Below are 15,871 nucleotides of genomic sequence, written 5' to 3' on the forward strand. Positions count from 1 at the left end.
TCAGCTCTCCACATCCAGACCCGGGGTGAGCGCTAGACTCTCCTGCAGAACGTGATCCGAAGGGGATGATGCCCCAAGCAGAAACCAGACTCCGCAGGTCCCGTGTGACACCCTCTCGTCCCCTCCGCAGCTCTCCGCAGGCAACTGGATGGAGTAAACTTGTCGTGATGCAGCAAGGCTCCCACCCGGAGGCACAGAGGGTATCTGTAGGGCTCCCCCACCAATTTACAACCCAAGATTAATGTCTCCAGCTCCCGCCACAGGACAGGAGGGGATGGATTCCCAGCCAGGCAGGCTCCCGGCCAGGGATCTCTGCCCCGCTCCTGCCCGCCAGCTCTGGGAAGAGTCGGGCTGCGGAGGGGCCGGCACAGCCCCTGCACAGAGCCTGCTGGCAAAGGGGAGGTCCGGGGGGGGGGGGAACCTCCTTGGGTATGGCCCCCCCGTCCCAGCCCGGGGCCAGGCCGCCCCCCGGGGGTGCCAGCCTTGCCGTGGGCAGCGCGGAGCAGGGAAGCCGAATGAGGCGGCTGCCCTCTCTTGGGAGGAGAACAGCTCTGCACCGGCTGCGGCGGGAACCGGGCTGATGAGAAACAGCTCGCTGAGAGCTGGCCCCGCACAAAAGCTGCTTTTACAGGGCTCAGCGGGGGGAGCCAAGGGCTCGGTAACAGCTGAAGAGCTTTTACCAACAAAGGGGGGATTCAGGGGAGCTGCGGTGACAACTGCTGCGGGGAGCATCCCACGCCACAGAAAACACTGCGCTGCAAATCTGCCTGCGAGAGGGATTTAGCTGGGTCCCTGCTGCCCAGGCCGCTGTGGTCACAGCCCGGCACAGCTCCCAGCCTCCCGGGTATAACGTGCTGAAAACCACCCACCTCTGTAGGCACAAAAAAGACCCCATTTAACAGGTTGCACGCTCTTACTGTCTCTCCCAGCACGTGAACCGTGCAGGCAGCGGCTGTACTGAGGTCCTCTGCTTACACAGATGCACCTCTCCCACCCTAAGGGCTGAAGCCAAGTTCCAACACCCCTCTCCTCCACAGCTGTAACTCAAGCACGGGTCTACACGACTCTATGAAGCGAGGCGAGCAGATAACTGAGGCGAGCAGATACCTGCTGGTTTCTAGTGGGGGAAGCAGCAGCAGCTGCTGGCTTGTGTAGACCTCAGCGACTTCAGACAGCGCCTGTTGGACAGACAATTCTGTGTTCCCAAGTCCTCCAAGACCCCATTTCCCCCCAAATAAAGCTTGGGCACAGATTGACCCTACACCTGGTCCAAACTCAGCTCATTTCTGCAAGCCCCAGTCATGCTCCCGGTCACCGATACCACTTTTTCCTTGCCAAGAGCAGCGATGTCCTCTCCGCTTTGAGGCCAGAATTAAGAAGCTCTCTCAGGAAATGTCACTGTACTTACTCTGTTCTTCAGCTGACACAGGCTCGAAGGTCACTGACCTCACCTGGCTGTTCTTCATTTGCTTCTCCCCACCCGGCTATGTACCAGCTTTCATGCTGCAGTGATGCTCAGAGGTGGTTAGTGGCAGGAGAGTGACCACCACCAGAGGAGTTCAGCTCACCAAGAGGTCTGAGCCAGCAGACGGTGGGGATGGCCGTACCTCGCTCCCTCTGAACAGGATCATCCTACCAAAGAGCTCTTCTGTGAGTGCTTGTTCCGGTACCTTCTCCCTAAGCTCCCGTTACTAACCCCTTGCCTGCTAGGCCTCCGGTCTCACCCAGTACAGCTCTTCTTCCATCATGCTAAAACTCATTAGCTAGGGCAGGCTCCGCGTTGTTGTTGTTGGTCTTCAAAGTTTTGAAGCAGCTGTACAATTGGCCTTGCCCGTGACAGCAAGCTGATACAAGCTGATAGTCCTAACAGTGAATGAAAAGCTCACAGATACCAGCAGCCAGTCCAGTCCTGACTGCAGCAGAACAGCTCAGACAAGACACAGCCGTGAGTCTAAACAAGGCAGCGTTGCAGCACAAAAGCAATTCTGAAATTCTCCTCCAGCCCTGGTACACCTTCCCTGCCTGCACAGCTGGGACACGGCTGCACCAACTGCTGCTCCTTCTGCTGTCCTCCTCCTCCTCCTCTGGCTGGCTGCAGACGCTCGCTGCAGTGGCAGCCCCCCAGTTTCAGGTCCTTCTGTTGAAGGAAAGGACACACAGCAGTTACAGGCATCACACACAGGTGGGAGTCGTCAGCTCCCAGACCAGATGGGACACGGAACAATTATTTCCCTTGGAACACATTGCCTCAATTTACACTTCTCCTGAAACACAGGAGGTGCGGTCCCACAGAGGAGTCTTTACACGCCTTAAAAAAAAAAAAGATGAGATTCTGCAAGCATACTAATTTAATCCCAAACCCGTCATAAAACATGGAGCTACTTAGTGCTGTGGCTAACAGGCAAGTAGGAATGCAACCCGGCCCCTTTGTTACCTGCTTTCTAACTGCCCCAAAAGAAATACCTGTAGTTATTTGCTTTTACATCAGACTGGAAGAGAGGAGCAAGAACATCAGCAAGGGTGCAGCACAGACAGTCCAACCTCTGCGTTCCCACTCAGGTAACCCTGTCCTGTTGGCTCCCCGGCAGCAATTAAAAACTCAGTATGTCATCCTCCTTGCTGATTAGGATGCAATTGTCACAAAAAAGGAAGACAGGTAGATAAATCAGAGGAATAAAACCAAATCAAGTCCAGATTTCAAGACCACAGTGGCACTGATGGAGGTACCTGCAAATCAGGAGGAACAATGGGATTATCTTCAAGCTGGGAGCACACAAAATCACCTCTTGGGAATGAAGAGCAAGAGAAGATATGTTATAAAAGCATTTTGACAATGGCTCTGCATTGCTTTCAGCCACAATTCATGTTGTTTTCTGGAATCGGGTCTCATTAAATGCCAAGGACCAACAGGCCTGGAGTGCCCACACGGGGAGCAGGAGCTCGTTTGTTAATTGTGGCTACATCAAGCTAGACAGCATTAGCAGAGGATGTGAATGGGGCATGGGGAGAGATCTTCTGAAGAGCAGTTGCAAAGGAGGAGAAAAAATAAATTGTTTTTATAGGTGACGGTAAACAAGAAGAGTGTTTACATCAGTGTTTAGGAAGGGAAGGACAGAGGTGTTTGCAGAAACGAGCAAACTCACTGTCTGCTGCCACAAACCCATTTATCTTCAAGGTGTTTCATCCTACTCACATTAATATAAATATTTCAAAAGCCTCCAGGCTGCTGTCCCACACTCTGCTTCAGCTTATTTACCCACAGTTACTGGTTTCAACAAAGCTCAATAACAAAACATACAAGTTTTCCCACTACATAGCTGAATTCCTCCTGGCAGCCTCAGACTCACAGGAGAGCCCCTGGGGGCAGATCTCTCCCTGAACCCCAGATTCGGGGCGGGCGGAAACATCGGTCAGCTCTCTGCTGGGAGTCCAGCACTCCCACAGCAACTCTGCACCGCGCATCTTACCTAGGAGCTAAGCCAAAAGCCGTACGGGACACCTGGAAGATGAAACCCCCTCTCACCAGTATGGGGTGAGAGATGCAGCGTAAGGCTTCTAGTAATACAGCCCAGGGAGGGTAAGGAAGCGGCAAAAAGCACTAATTGCAGTCTGGTAACGAAGTTACAGACACAAACCTTCTCCCACAGCCCCAGCAGGTTCCAACACACCCCCCACCACACAGACATACTAATGACATGCAAGAAAGAGCTGGAGGAAGACCCAAAGCACCCCATGGCTAGTACCTGAACACCACCTAACATACAGCAGTACTCTGGGAAACAGAGGTGTACACCTGCAATTATTTTTTCAGATCATATTAAAAAAACCCCAAACAACCAGCCGACAGGATAATGCAAAATAATTGATTTTATTTAAAATAAAAAGCAAAACCACAATCATCCAAACAACACAATTAAGAGTATCCCAGCTCTGCTGGATGGGGTGATAAAAGCAACTAAGGGCAGTGACAGGGCTTGGAGCTGACAGCGCGACTGTCAAACGAATCAGTTAAGCTCTTTCCTTCCCCCCTTTGCAAGGGGGATGCCAAAACCCTGCCATTACAATTAGCCCACACAGGCATTTCAGATCCGATTCAGTCAACAGTCTGGCTTCCTGCCCCACAATGGCCGGGGATTCAGGGAGAAGGGTATAGGTTAATTATGAAAGAGGTTGCTGTCTTTCTTCTAAGCATCTGGAGAGGCTTAATGTAACTGAGAAGACAAACTGGAGCCCACGTACCCGAGCTGGAGGAAGGTATGCCAGTGCTTCCTCGGCATCACCTGCTCCCACAGCACTTGTGCAGAGAACAGGTGCCGAGATCGGTGCGCCTGTTGGTCACATCTACAGTTCTGATGGGGTATTTACTTGTTTACTCCTGAACTGTCACAGCAGACAAGCCTGTATCAGTTACCAGACTGGAGAGCACAGCCAGAGCTCGCAAATCCCTTTACCTTTCGCCAGAGCAGGCAGGACAATGACAGCGGTACGCACGGTGCGATTGGGAAGCCCAGAGTCCAAACCCAGCCTGCGGGTCCCTCAGCCTGTCCCTGGGGAACAAGGCAGCCCACAAAGCAGCACCAGGCCGAGGCAGAGCAGCTCTCAAGGAAGCAAGGGGCCCACCAGGTCTGGGTGCTGGACCCAGCAGCCTGCTACATCCAGGGGCTCTACAGTACACAACAGCAGTGGGGTGGGTACAAGAGACACGGATGTCCCCAGAAGCACAAGCCTAGGGAGGTGGAAGCGCAAAACCCACTCTCCTCGGTCAGCCTCCCACAAGCACACAGCTAGGCATGAGGGGGGCACAGTTTTTAACTTTATTCCCCATTCACCCAGCCTGGACGACGGTCTGGGAAGCACCAGCTCCCCTCCTTCCTGTAAGGCCAGTGAAGCTCACTCCCTGATGAGAGATAACTTATTCTAGTCCTATTTTAAAAAAAAAATCCCGAGCTAGCAGGACCTCCTGTTTAGAGCAGGCCATGAAATGCCAACAGTTAAACTCTGGTGAAAACAAAAAGCCTTGTTCTGCTACAATTTATGTACCACACAGCAATTCTGGAAGGGCCACCACAGAACACCATGTGGCCAAGAGAGCTGAACAACATCCCCAATGTTTTCGGCTACGAAAAGCTAACAACAGGTTAGGAAGTCTCAGGTTGCTTAGGATGTCTAGAACACTTTTTGTGGGAGGACAACGTCAAAGCATCTTACACAGTAATTACATTTCAGCCTCACAACACCCCTGTGAGGTAGGTATTTTCCTCATCTACTGAAACAAAGACAGAAGCTCACCGATTTGGCTGAGGCAAGAGCCTGTAAGCGGAAGAACCAGAGATCCCAGGAGTCCAGATTCCCAGGGAGCCTAAACAGATGCACCTTTGTTTCATATTGGAAAGTGCCTCATGGAGAAGTCAGTATAGCGTTGCTGGTATTGCGATGCCTGCAGTCCATTTCAAACACGCTGCTTTGCCAGGGATGTCAAACGAACACAGGCTTCAATCTTGTTTTATTTCACACCATGGAAGAGTTCATAGGCACGGAAGAACACTCTGGATCTTTCCCATTGTGCTTCTGGTGGTAAAGGTGTAGCCTTCCTGACACAGCGATCAGGTTTTCATGCACATGTAAGATTTTTAAGACTGCAAAAGTGAACCGTGCATGCCAAATGCAATTGCAAGCTACAGCATAAGCCATCTTCCTGTACGTACTAACCGTCAAGCCACCAAAGAGGGCAGCAGACAGTCCTCTGAGGGCACCTCTCACGGTGACAGAGCTGAGGCTTCGCCTCTCCAGGCCCCCACATTCTTCTAAAAGGCAGCAGCTGCAGCCTGCTCTGTCAGAGAAAACGTACAGATTGTGCAGGCTCCCAGGCTGTTCAGCCGGGCAGGAAAAAAGGCAACCTTGGCCAGAAATGCCAGGAGTTTGAGGTTTTCTTAAAACGAAGTCATATTGTGGAAGAATCTGCAGCAGTCTAAAGAGCAAGCGTGCTCACGTACGCCTGGCTATCACAGGAAATTCAGGAGTCTGAACAGCTAAGGAGTGTACCAAAAAAACCTTCCCCTCTCCATTTTTTTCACCACCACACTGCTCCTATACAAAGTGACTGGCACGGAAGATTTGGTAACAGAGATCCTGACAAACGGATTTAGGATTCCCTTGAACAACAGGATATGGCCCGGTCTCCAAGAAGGGAGAGAACATTTAAATAGGAAGAGACAAGGTTAAAAAAAGATCAGAAAACCCAGACAAGTAACGTTCTGGGTTCCATCAAACCCAATGCGTGTAAGAAAGTCACAGTTAAGGCTGCCAATCTGCTTTTTAATTCTGCTACCAGTGCCTGGGCATTATTGCATGTTTATTACACGCACACCACTTCCGCTTTGGAGTTTCCTCTCCCAAAAAAGAACGGCTGAAGTGAGACCTAATCCCCACCTCCTAGGTCTGAGGAGAGCACCCGAGGAAGCACCCCAACCCAGCTAGCTTCTGGCTGTGCTGTTCAGGTAGAGAAGGACATTTCCTTGCAGCACACCTTCAGCCAGCCAGACCTCTCTGCTACCAGCACAAGCCCCTGTTAAAAAATACCCAGCAGCTCCAACAGATCCCTTGGGGATAAGAGCTTTACCTGGCGTAATACAAATGCATCTACACAGACTTAAGCAACACATTGCATTTAAAAAAAAAAAAAAAAAGCATAAAACACCAATATGTCCCCCTCCCAGTCCTTTAAAATTGGCACTGCAAGTTCTGGAAGCTTCTGAGCCCATAACCTCAAAGAAAAGCCATTTAGGTATGTGAACTGCACTGGCCTGAACGAGCCTACGGCCTCTAACTGCTTGGTATTCAAAGCCCAGCAACTATTGTTATCGTATGAGAGTCAGACTTTGTCAGTTGTTGCCTAGCGCTAAACATCACACCTGCACCTAAAGGATTGTAATTACTGGCAAACGCTGACTTTTTCCCCCACAGTTTTTGCTGTGCAAGAAAATCCAGGATTCTCCTGCTCCATCGAGCTTCCTATTGCAAGGTGCTAGTGCATCTTTGTTACCAGTCATCGTAACAGACACAGAGCAAAAGTAAATGGGACTGTTGCTGGTTAAGGTGTTGCACCTTAGATGTACACGTGTAGATTAAGACCACAAAAGATGCTTCAGGTCGGTGGTCACCTCTGCTGAATTTGCTTCAGTGTTTGGAGCATTCACACCACCTTCCCTTCCTGAAATTCTGATGCGAGATCCGCCGGACGTTCAGATAGGCCAAAAGGGCTGGTGTTCCTTTCCTCAAGTGTACAGGACAACATGTAAACATATGACAGTGTCAAAGCAAGGCAGGTTTTTAGATTTACCTGCTGGTTTTAAAAAGAGTTCTTTAAAAACTGACCGTCGTCTTCCTTGCCAGTTACGTGAACCATTAAATACTTGGCATGTCCTTACCCAAAGCTGGGTGATTAGTGCACTCACTCGGGGCGCAGAGGGGACGAAGCATTGCACAATAATGTAGAGTCAGGGCATTCCCCTAGAAGTTATTAAGGAGCCAACCTTCGACAGCACATAATGAAGATGGATGTCTGGATCGAGGGAGAGTGACAAAAAACTTAAGGACTGTGAGGAGTAGAAGCAGAAGGGGGTAGAACAGAGCTAGCTGGCTGCTAACGGAGCTTCGATCGGCAGCTGCCTCTAGGTGGGTGTTGTAATCTCTCAGGGGTAGCTGCGGCCTCCACAAGATTCCCTAATCCTGTCAAAAAAAGTACAACTGCCTATCAACAACCATAGCATTTCCCCTCGTATCAGGACAAAAGATCCCAGCATGCAGGTTAATTGTATGCTTGTTCTTCCCACAGAATTGTACAAGCTAGATAAGATTTTATGTTTGGAACTGTTTCTATCAACTAATCCATCACGCAGTTGGAACAGAAAGCCCACCCATCCTCACAGAGTGAAACAATCAACATACAGGAGGAAGAAGAGCGAAACCTGGAAAGCAAATGCTCTAGGCAACTTGCTAATTTTTAAAATTTAAGGTATTCATTTCAAAGTTTGAAGTGCAAACAACTTAAAAATGCACGGTATTTTCAGAAGAACAGATCTGAACATGTGCCCTGCATTTTTACGTGGGTTTTTTTTTGTTGTTTTGGGGTTGTTTTTTTTTTTTTTTTTTTAAAGAAAAACAGGGTCTGCATTAAGGTTTGTTATCTCCTGCCGCTCATTCCCTGCCTGAAGTCACAACTGGCTGCTGAAATGGGATGTGACAATGTCATAACAAACAAATTGTTAAAACCCCCCACGGTAGGTCACTACAGCACTTGTATCCATGCCAAACCTGGAGCATCCAACAGCTCAGGAACTACACAGCACCCTAATGCAGGCGGGCAGCTAATACAGCAGCACTGGTTAACCAAACTGCAAGGAGCTTGCTTAAGAATTTTGGCAAGCCTCTGCTGTATGAGAAAAACACTTCATTTAGCAGAGAATTTCTAAGTTCCTCCCTGCAGTGTACTCACAGATTTCCCAGTGTTTCACTGTTTTTAACCTGGCAAGTCCAGAGAACTTCCTTCCTTGACAACTTTACCCTAAGCAATATCTATTCTTGGTCTGCAATATTAATGTTCCCTCCCTTCAGACTGAGTAGAAACTTGCCTTTTTTTTAAAAAAAATCAGTAAACACAGACATTTGGGATGAATTTTGCTTTTAACAGGTAAGACAGTGGGCCAAATCAAAGTAATCCAGGCAACAATAAGAGAAACATACAACTACTTTAAGGTTTTCCATTTGGACAACAAGGCATCGAAACCTGAGTCTTGCCTGATTGTTCCTCATCTTTAACTGTTTATCATTCATTTGTGCTCTCTGAAGAGCACAGTTAAAATATCCAACCTCTCCCATTGGAAAAAATAAACCAAAGTACTTTCTCTCTTAATAGAGAGACAACTAGGAAGAGTAATAAAACTGTTTATTAAATACAGTAAAAACCCTAATTTTAAAAAAAATATCGAGAATCTTAATTTTTGGTTTGGAGCAATTAAAATAATTCATGGAGGGAAGACAGGAAGATATCACCACTGGCCAACTGCTTTACATTCTATAAGGGACCCCTTGCTCTCCATCCCTGATGAATCACCCTATATTAACTCTGCCAGCTCTCCCTCGTATTGTCTTTTGCTTGTTTAAAATCCAGCAGTTGCCATTGGGTCACCTGGAGGAGCTGCGTTCTTTGCTCACACAGTCGTCCTGGGAAGTTGTATCACCGTTACCCATCATACTGCATGTTCTCCTCTTTTTCCTCCGGTGCATCATCCCCTCCGTCTCAGAGCCAGAGTCACACTGAAGTATGAAGAGATGAGAACAGAATTCAGAGAAACCTAGTAAACTGTGCAGTGAAATTCACTGTAAGAGCTACCTCAGCAATAATGAATAATCACTATTCAAAGAAAATGCTATTTTAGATTAGACGTGTGAAATAAATTTTAAATTAAGTGTTGTAAAAAACGTGAACAGGTATGTTCCTAGATTCTGTCACTGACTAAAACTGGCTTGGGGCACTTAGGTGCCTAGAAAAGTCCCCTGTCATAACTGACAGTCTGTGTTTTGGATCTTGTTCCCCCTCCCCATTTTTAAAACATTAGTTTTGCAGCCAGTTTACACAAGCATGGCTGAGTTAAATGAGCGACATATATAATATAAACATATATCAAACAAACAAAATTCATTTAGCAATACAAAGAGAGGCTTCAGCAAACAGAACCCGTTAAGACCACAGGCTCCTCCACCATGTGGATTTGTTTAGTTGCTTTCTATTAATTTCTTCCATAAGACACGAATATTAGCATGAGGACATATGATCAGGTATGGAAAAAACAATACAGTTGCAGGATACGGATCACCTACTGTAGTAAAAAGCATTACCTCTGAATCAGAGTCTGAGGAGCTGGAACTTGAGGAACTGGAAGAATCGCTAGAACTATCGGAAGCAATACCAGTAGATTCCTGCAGGTCAACTGAATCAGCCAAAGCTGCCAAGTCAGGGTGTTCCTGCTTTAGGATCCTAAATACAGTTGAAATTTCAAGGTCAGCCTTTGAACAGTAAGGCTGCATATAATAGGGTATTTGGGGGTTTTGTTTTAAATAGAGAATACGAAAAGAAAGCTACCCAATCTCTTACCTGTACCATTTCCTTGACAATTTGGGTCTCCCTCTTACTGTCTTGTGCCACACCACGGGGAAGTTGGTACAGCTGGCAAAGTTTTGCGTGATGGCAATAGTTGTGTCAAGATTGAGAACCACATGCCACCAGCCACCTATAAATACACCACCAATGACCGTTTCTGGCTACGTTGCACAAAGCAAATACAAGAACAGCCATGTACACTTTTCCCATAGCATAGGTGGAAATTGGACCTTATCTCCCAAACCCAGGTGAGTCTGCCACCACGTGGTCTTTCCTCAGTCTTATTTCATCATTTGCTCCAATGCTTTACAGATTCTTGTTACAGAAGGCTGCTCAATGCTCTGACCAAATTATCCAGCTCATAAAGACCACCGAAGATCTGACTTGACAGCAATACACTGGCTACTGACAGCTTATTTAATAGCAAGAGCCATTGTAACCCAGGCCACACAGAGACCCTCTCTGTTAAGCTGGAGAGCATTTTCTGTGCTGATTTTGTAAGGTTCTTCTGACTACAGACTAACCTTTCATTTAAAAATAGATGCAAAATCGTTTCCCCACACAGGATAAAAATAGGCAGTGGTATTCTTACAACCCACTTACAACCTCATAAAAAGACTAAGGCAACAGTTCAATGGAACCTGACAGTTACAAAATCTTAACAGAAGGTACACCGAGGAGTTACTAATAAGTGCCAAGACAATCGCAAGGTACTCTTCAAACATGAAGTCAGCTGTACGTTAGAGACAAGCAACATGGATAGAAACTATGGGTGATGCTGCACGAAAACGATGCAAGATTTAGAAGCTAGAATTTGGCACTGAACTCACCCACTTTATCCACTAGCCACCTCACCTCCCAGCTATCGTGGACACACAATGTGCAGCCACTTGAAGAGAATGGCATCTTTACCAGATCATTCTCTGGCTTTTGATTTCAAATGCAAGATGAAGCATAACCACAGACAGGTGGGTGGAAAGCATCAGTGCCTTTAAGTAGTTCTTCTCCCAGAGCTAAGAAAAATTCCTATGCAGTCAGACTACCCAGGCTGCAAAATTCAGTCAAGAACTTGCTACAGTGTCTATCAACTCAAACATTTTTGTCTAAGAAGTTACTAGTTCTCAAACACCTCTATTATTTTATGCCTTGATAGTTTCCTATTACTGTAATTTAGTTCAGGATCACATTTCTGTGATGCTGCAACTGAGGTCCCATTTATTTTGACATCTGTACCACATGCAATCCTATGCTACAGGCCATATATGTTTCAGGACATTCAGAAAATAACTGAATGGTCTCAAAGAGAGCCTTGCAATACATAGCCCTTTTGAAACAGAGTAGTTTCTTTTGTAAGAGATGAGCCATATAAGCAAGCTGAAATATTCTCTTTCTACTGTACTACATAGGTTAAAAATATACTTTTCTCTCCCAGAGTTCCTTACTGGAGAGATTCGTACATACCTGGCACAAAGACTGTCTCGCCTGGTTTCTGTAAGATTTCCAGGGGTTTGAATTCAGGGGGCCAGGTGGGGAGCTGTGTTCTAGGATAGATGACATTGAACCAAGTGATAGCCTCATCCTGCTGGTTCCCTCCCTCTTCTCGCGTCACTTTGATCAGCTCTCTGGGTGTGCTGGTGGGGAACAGGCACCAGCGCTTATGTCCCTGGACTAAGGCATTCCATGCACTAGTTCCCAAGGGATCGATGTGAATTCCTGTTCCAGAACGAGGTGGGCCCATCACAAACCATCTGCATGGGGGAAAAAATCCTTTAGTCATAAAGTAAGTAGCTAAGTTCTCTTTTCTTCACATCAGACAGAAAATTACAACTCTTAATTGCACATATGGTTAGAAATCAAGGTAGTTACAGTTCCTTAATTTATCTTCTTGAAACCGTTAGGCTTACACTGCAGCAAAAGATACTATATGGGTTTAACCTAAAAACCAACATGAATTGGGACAGGAATGACTCTGGGACAAGAAAGTGAAGGTAGCTTTTTAAAATAAAATATAGCTATGGAATATAATCCATAAAATATATATTTATTTCAAGGTTTCTGAATGCCATTAAGTCATAACAGCCTGCATTAGAATTTTTACTATGCAGGGGGATTCTCCTAATCCTATGTTTTTCTAAAATTCACTACTCAAACAGATCCAGAACTGCAGAACAATGAGGAACAAACAAAAGGCAATATAAGTAAGGAACACAGCAGAGTTACGCAACCCTGGCCTCCCTCTATGCCTTCTGTTCATTTACAACAGGCTTTTCATTCTAACATTTAACTAGCTGGAGCTTACTCTCCAGTGACCATTCGGGATTTGGTGTGTATATTTTCATTCCCCATTTGCAAGGGTTATTTCTCCCTATGGAGAACTTTATCTGCTGTACGCATTTAACAGCAACAGCACCTTCAATTGCTCATTTTCCCTGTAACCGAACAGTAAGATCTACCAGACTAGGAAAAGCAGTGTGAGGTGACTTAATACTAGGTGTCAAGAGGGAAAAATGGCAATAAGTGTTTAATGGGCAGCAGAGAGGGTAGAAACTAAAGCACCAACAAAATCCCTCCATCATGTGGCTGACAGGCAGGCGATACCCAGCAAGAGGGGTTCAAAGGTCAGAAAATATTGAAAGTCAGCAAACTCTCCATCTCCCCTTTCCAACGCAGGTGTAAATGAAGCTGCTTGCCAAGTATCAGTTGTTAGCACCAATTGTAGGACCGTAAGTTTGGTTACCAAGCTGCACTCTTCCTACTTCACAAAGGAGCCATAAAAATGTAAAAAAGCAAGTGTTTGTCACTTCTATCATCAATTCAGTCTTTAGATTCATATTAGCCTTGGAAAGCTAATTAAACCAAGCAGAACAGTCAAAGCTTTTATTAAGAAGCCAGAAGAAATTAAACACATAAAGATCTGTGGTACACAAACAGATGCACCGTTCAATACCATTTTTCTGACTATAACCTGAATCTACACATGCAGATTTAAACCCCCTTATTGAGCAACACTATCATTTACCAGCATCTTCCTCCAGGCACTTAATTTACAATGAACACAATCCAGTTCTCCACAAGACATCAAATTTACCATTAAAAACTTCACATCCTGTAGCTTCAATTTAAAAGCAAAAAACCCCCTCCAAACTAAAACAGCTGATTCAGTAAATGGCTTCCAAAAATTACTGCCCTTATTTTGAAAAGGAACAACTCCAATAAAGATGCTCTAAACTGCACGAGTTCTTATTTAAGATCTATACACTATCACCTCTCAGTCTAGAGGTCAATCTGTACAGTTCATATCCTGATCATATGATTAGAAAGCACCGCTTCCTGCTGGATTTTCAATTATGCTCTTAAACTGCTGGATACTCTTCATCCACTCCTGTACCCAGATGAAACCCCTAACTTGAGGGGGTATCTGTGTGTTCTTTTGCATCACTCATCTCTCCAAAAAAAAAAAAAAAAAAAAAAAAAAAAAAAAAAAGATAACAGCCTGAAACAAACCCAGATTTTCCAGAACAAAGTACAAGAATTGTGAATACTAAGATCACAAGCAAGGAGCTCAGCACGTACCCGTAGGTATCAAGGGTGTGAGGGAAAGAGATATCAATATATCACAAGTCACAACTAGATTATCTATAACTTGGATAAATGAATTCCAGTGTATTCAGTTTCTACTAGAGACTACACCTGGTGTGCTTTTGCATTTGGTGACAGCATTGTATGTTCTTCTTAGAAAAGAATTATAAAAAGGGTCTGTTACAAGACTGTAAAAACACTTACTTCAGCCATCTTCAATAGAATTAGTTTCATGCTTCACTCCTGCAAAAGCACAACTGGACTACAGAGGTGTGAAAGATGGCAAAGAAGAGAAGAGTACCATTATTCATTCCTTGTTCTACTTTATTAAAAAACCCAAAACAATAAAAACCCACATCACAGTCTCATGTCACTCAAAGGGCAAGGCATTCTCTGACAATTATAATGTGCCTGTAAAGACTAATTACTTGGCAGCGTTTAGCTCATGCTCATACCACTATGAAGCATTACATTCACATAGATAGAAATCCCTTTTTATCTAACAGCCCAAATACAAGGTTGTTGCATTTGATTTCAGGAATGAAGTGTCATCAGATGCAAAAAAAAGAGTTGAAAAGACTACATAGATGCGAAATATTGTTCTCTCTCAAAACCATCCAAAGGGGAGCTAATAACTGGTTGCCACACTTCACGCTAATCTAGCTTAAGACCTTTACCTTAAAAGGATTCACTCATAGTTAAACAAAATTCCACACTGTACATAAGCCACTGGTGCAAAATGCAGGAGCCAGTCCTGAGGTCCTTAAAATTTGAAAGCCAGAAGGCACACACAGCAATAAATTAATCTTTATAACTTTCAGTAACTATGTAATTTTTTTTAAATCTAAAAAGTGAGGTAAACTGACAACAAAAAGAAAAAAAAGTCCGTAAACTTGTAGCAACACTGGCGGCAGAACCAGAAATTGCAATACACAAATCTGCCCTTCCCTCCCTCTGGGTTACAGAGGCTCATTTCAAAAGAATAGACGTAAAGCTATCACTTTGGTTTATATAAGACAATCGTACCTATTTAGGAACAGCTAATGAGATGGAAAATACCTAGTTTTATCTTGCTATCACTGTACTATACCTGTAGGGTGGCCTTCGTTTCTCCCCTGCATACTGAAACAGATCATCAGTGAAGAATTTGGGTACTTTGTAGTCCTCCAGGAGTTTCCTGCGCTTGGGATGCTCTCCATAACTGCTGTCAAAGATGTAGAGCGGGCTGTCATCGCGTGTGGTTTCCATATACTCTATGTAGTATTTCATCTTCATCTTCACAGAATAACCGTCATTGTCCTCTCCACATTTGAACTTCTGGTTCCTATACTTGCGTTTCAGTCGTTCCAATGTCCACTTCTCTTGGGCAGACCAGCCCACCTGAGCATTCAGCAAGACTACAGGCTTGTAAGGTTTTTCATAACGCTCGACAAATTCCTCCACTGTTAACTGCAGCGCGTCTGCCCTCTCCACATTATCCTGTGAAATCAAGAGAGAAATACAGAACAGATACTAGGGCAGACTAGCATCCTCAGGCTGCGCTAAAGTAAGCGCGGAGGAGCTTCACACTCACGCTTTGCTCCACACACCACCAGGGTACCAAGCTGCTTGCTGTTATTTTAAGCTCCCCGAGGCTGCAGTCCTATTTCTCATGCCCCGCTCCTTGCGCCCATCAGTAACAGCAGCAGCCTGAAGCCGTTTGGCACTCCTCCCCACCGAGGAGAGGCCGGCACAGATCCTGCTGCATTTCACGCCGGGACCCCGGGGAAGGCGGCTGGGAATTACGTGGGCGCTCCGGCATGGAGGGTGCCCGTCCCACCCCGGCGGGCCCGGCCCTGCCCTCCCCGCACCCCTCGCCACGTGGAGGGAGGAAAAAGCCGCGGGTGCTGCTTGAGGTCCCCCTCACCGCCCCGACGTTCTCCCTCAGGGACCCCACCCCAGCACCCCCAGGGAGCCCCGCCGGCTCTGAGGGAACCCCGGCCTCGGGAAAGGGCCCTTTCCCCGGTCCCGTCAGACGTCCGCCACCCCCCCCCCCCCGTTCCCCTCAGGCCCCCCCTCAGTGTCCGCCCCCAGGCTGCCATTCCCCACCCCGTCCCCCTCAGGCGAGGCGGGGCCGGCGCGCACCTTGCAGGC

General features: G+C 46.3%; 1 protein-coding gene across 3 annotated transcripts in view; it reads right to left on the reverse strand.

The window, feature by feature from the left end:
- Nucleotides 1–161: 161 nt before the first annotated feature.
- JMJD6 (jumonji domain containing 6, arginine demethylase and lysine hydroxylase) overlaps nt 162–15,871 on the reverse strand; it is a 15,972-nt gene continuing 262 nt past the window's right edge. Inside the window, exons 1-9 of one of the 3 annotated variants that reach the window (XR_008579773.1) lie at nt 15,863–15,871; nt 14,829–15,217; nt 11,621–11,907; nt 10,154–10,289; nt 9,898–10,036; nt 9,188–9,315; nt 5,290–7,728; nt 2,464–2,727; nt 163–2,137 (exon numbers count right to left, since the gene is read on the reverse strand). The exon at nt 15,863–15,871 is cut by the window's right edge and continues 214 nt beyond it. Coding sequence is in view for 1 of the 3 variants with exons in the window: in XM_054846695.1 (XP_054702670.1) it covers nt 7,692–7,728; nt 9,188–9,315; nt 9,898–10,036; nt 10,154–10,289; nt 11,621–11,907; nt 14,829–15,217; nt 15,863–15,871 (1,125 nt within the window). In the remaining 2 variants the exon portion in view is untranslated. Of the gene's footprint in view, nt 2,728–3,844; nt 7,729–9,187; nt 9,316–9,897; nt 10,037–10,153; nt 10,290–11,620; nt 11,908–14,828; nt 15,218–15,862 lie in introns of those variants that run through there. The other 2 variants (XR_008579772.1, XM_054846695.1) reach the window with 2 other exon arrangements.

Source organism: Grus americana, chromosome 18, assembly GCF_028858705.1.
Source record: "Grus americana isolate bGruAme1 chromosome 18, bGruAme1.mat, whole genome shotgun sequence".
Classification (NCBI taxonomy): Eukaryota; Metazoa; Chordata; class Aves; order Gruiformes; family Gruidae; genus Grus; species Grus americana.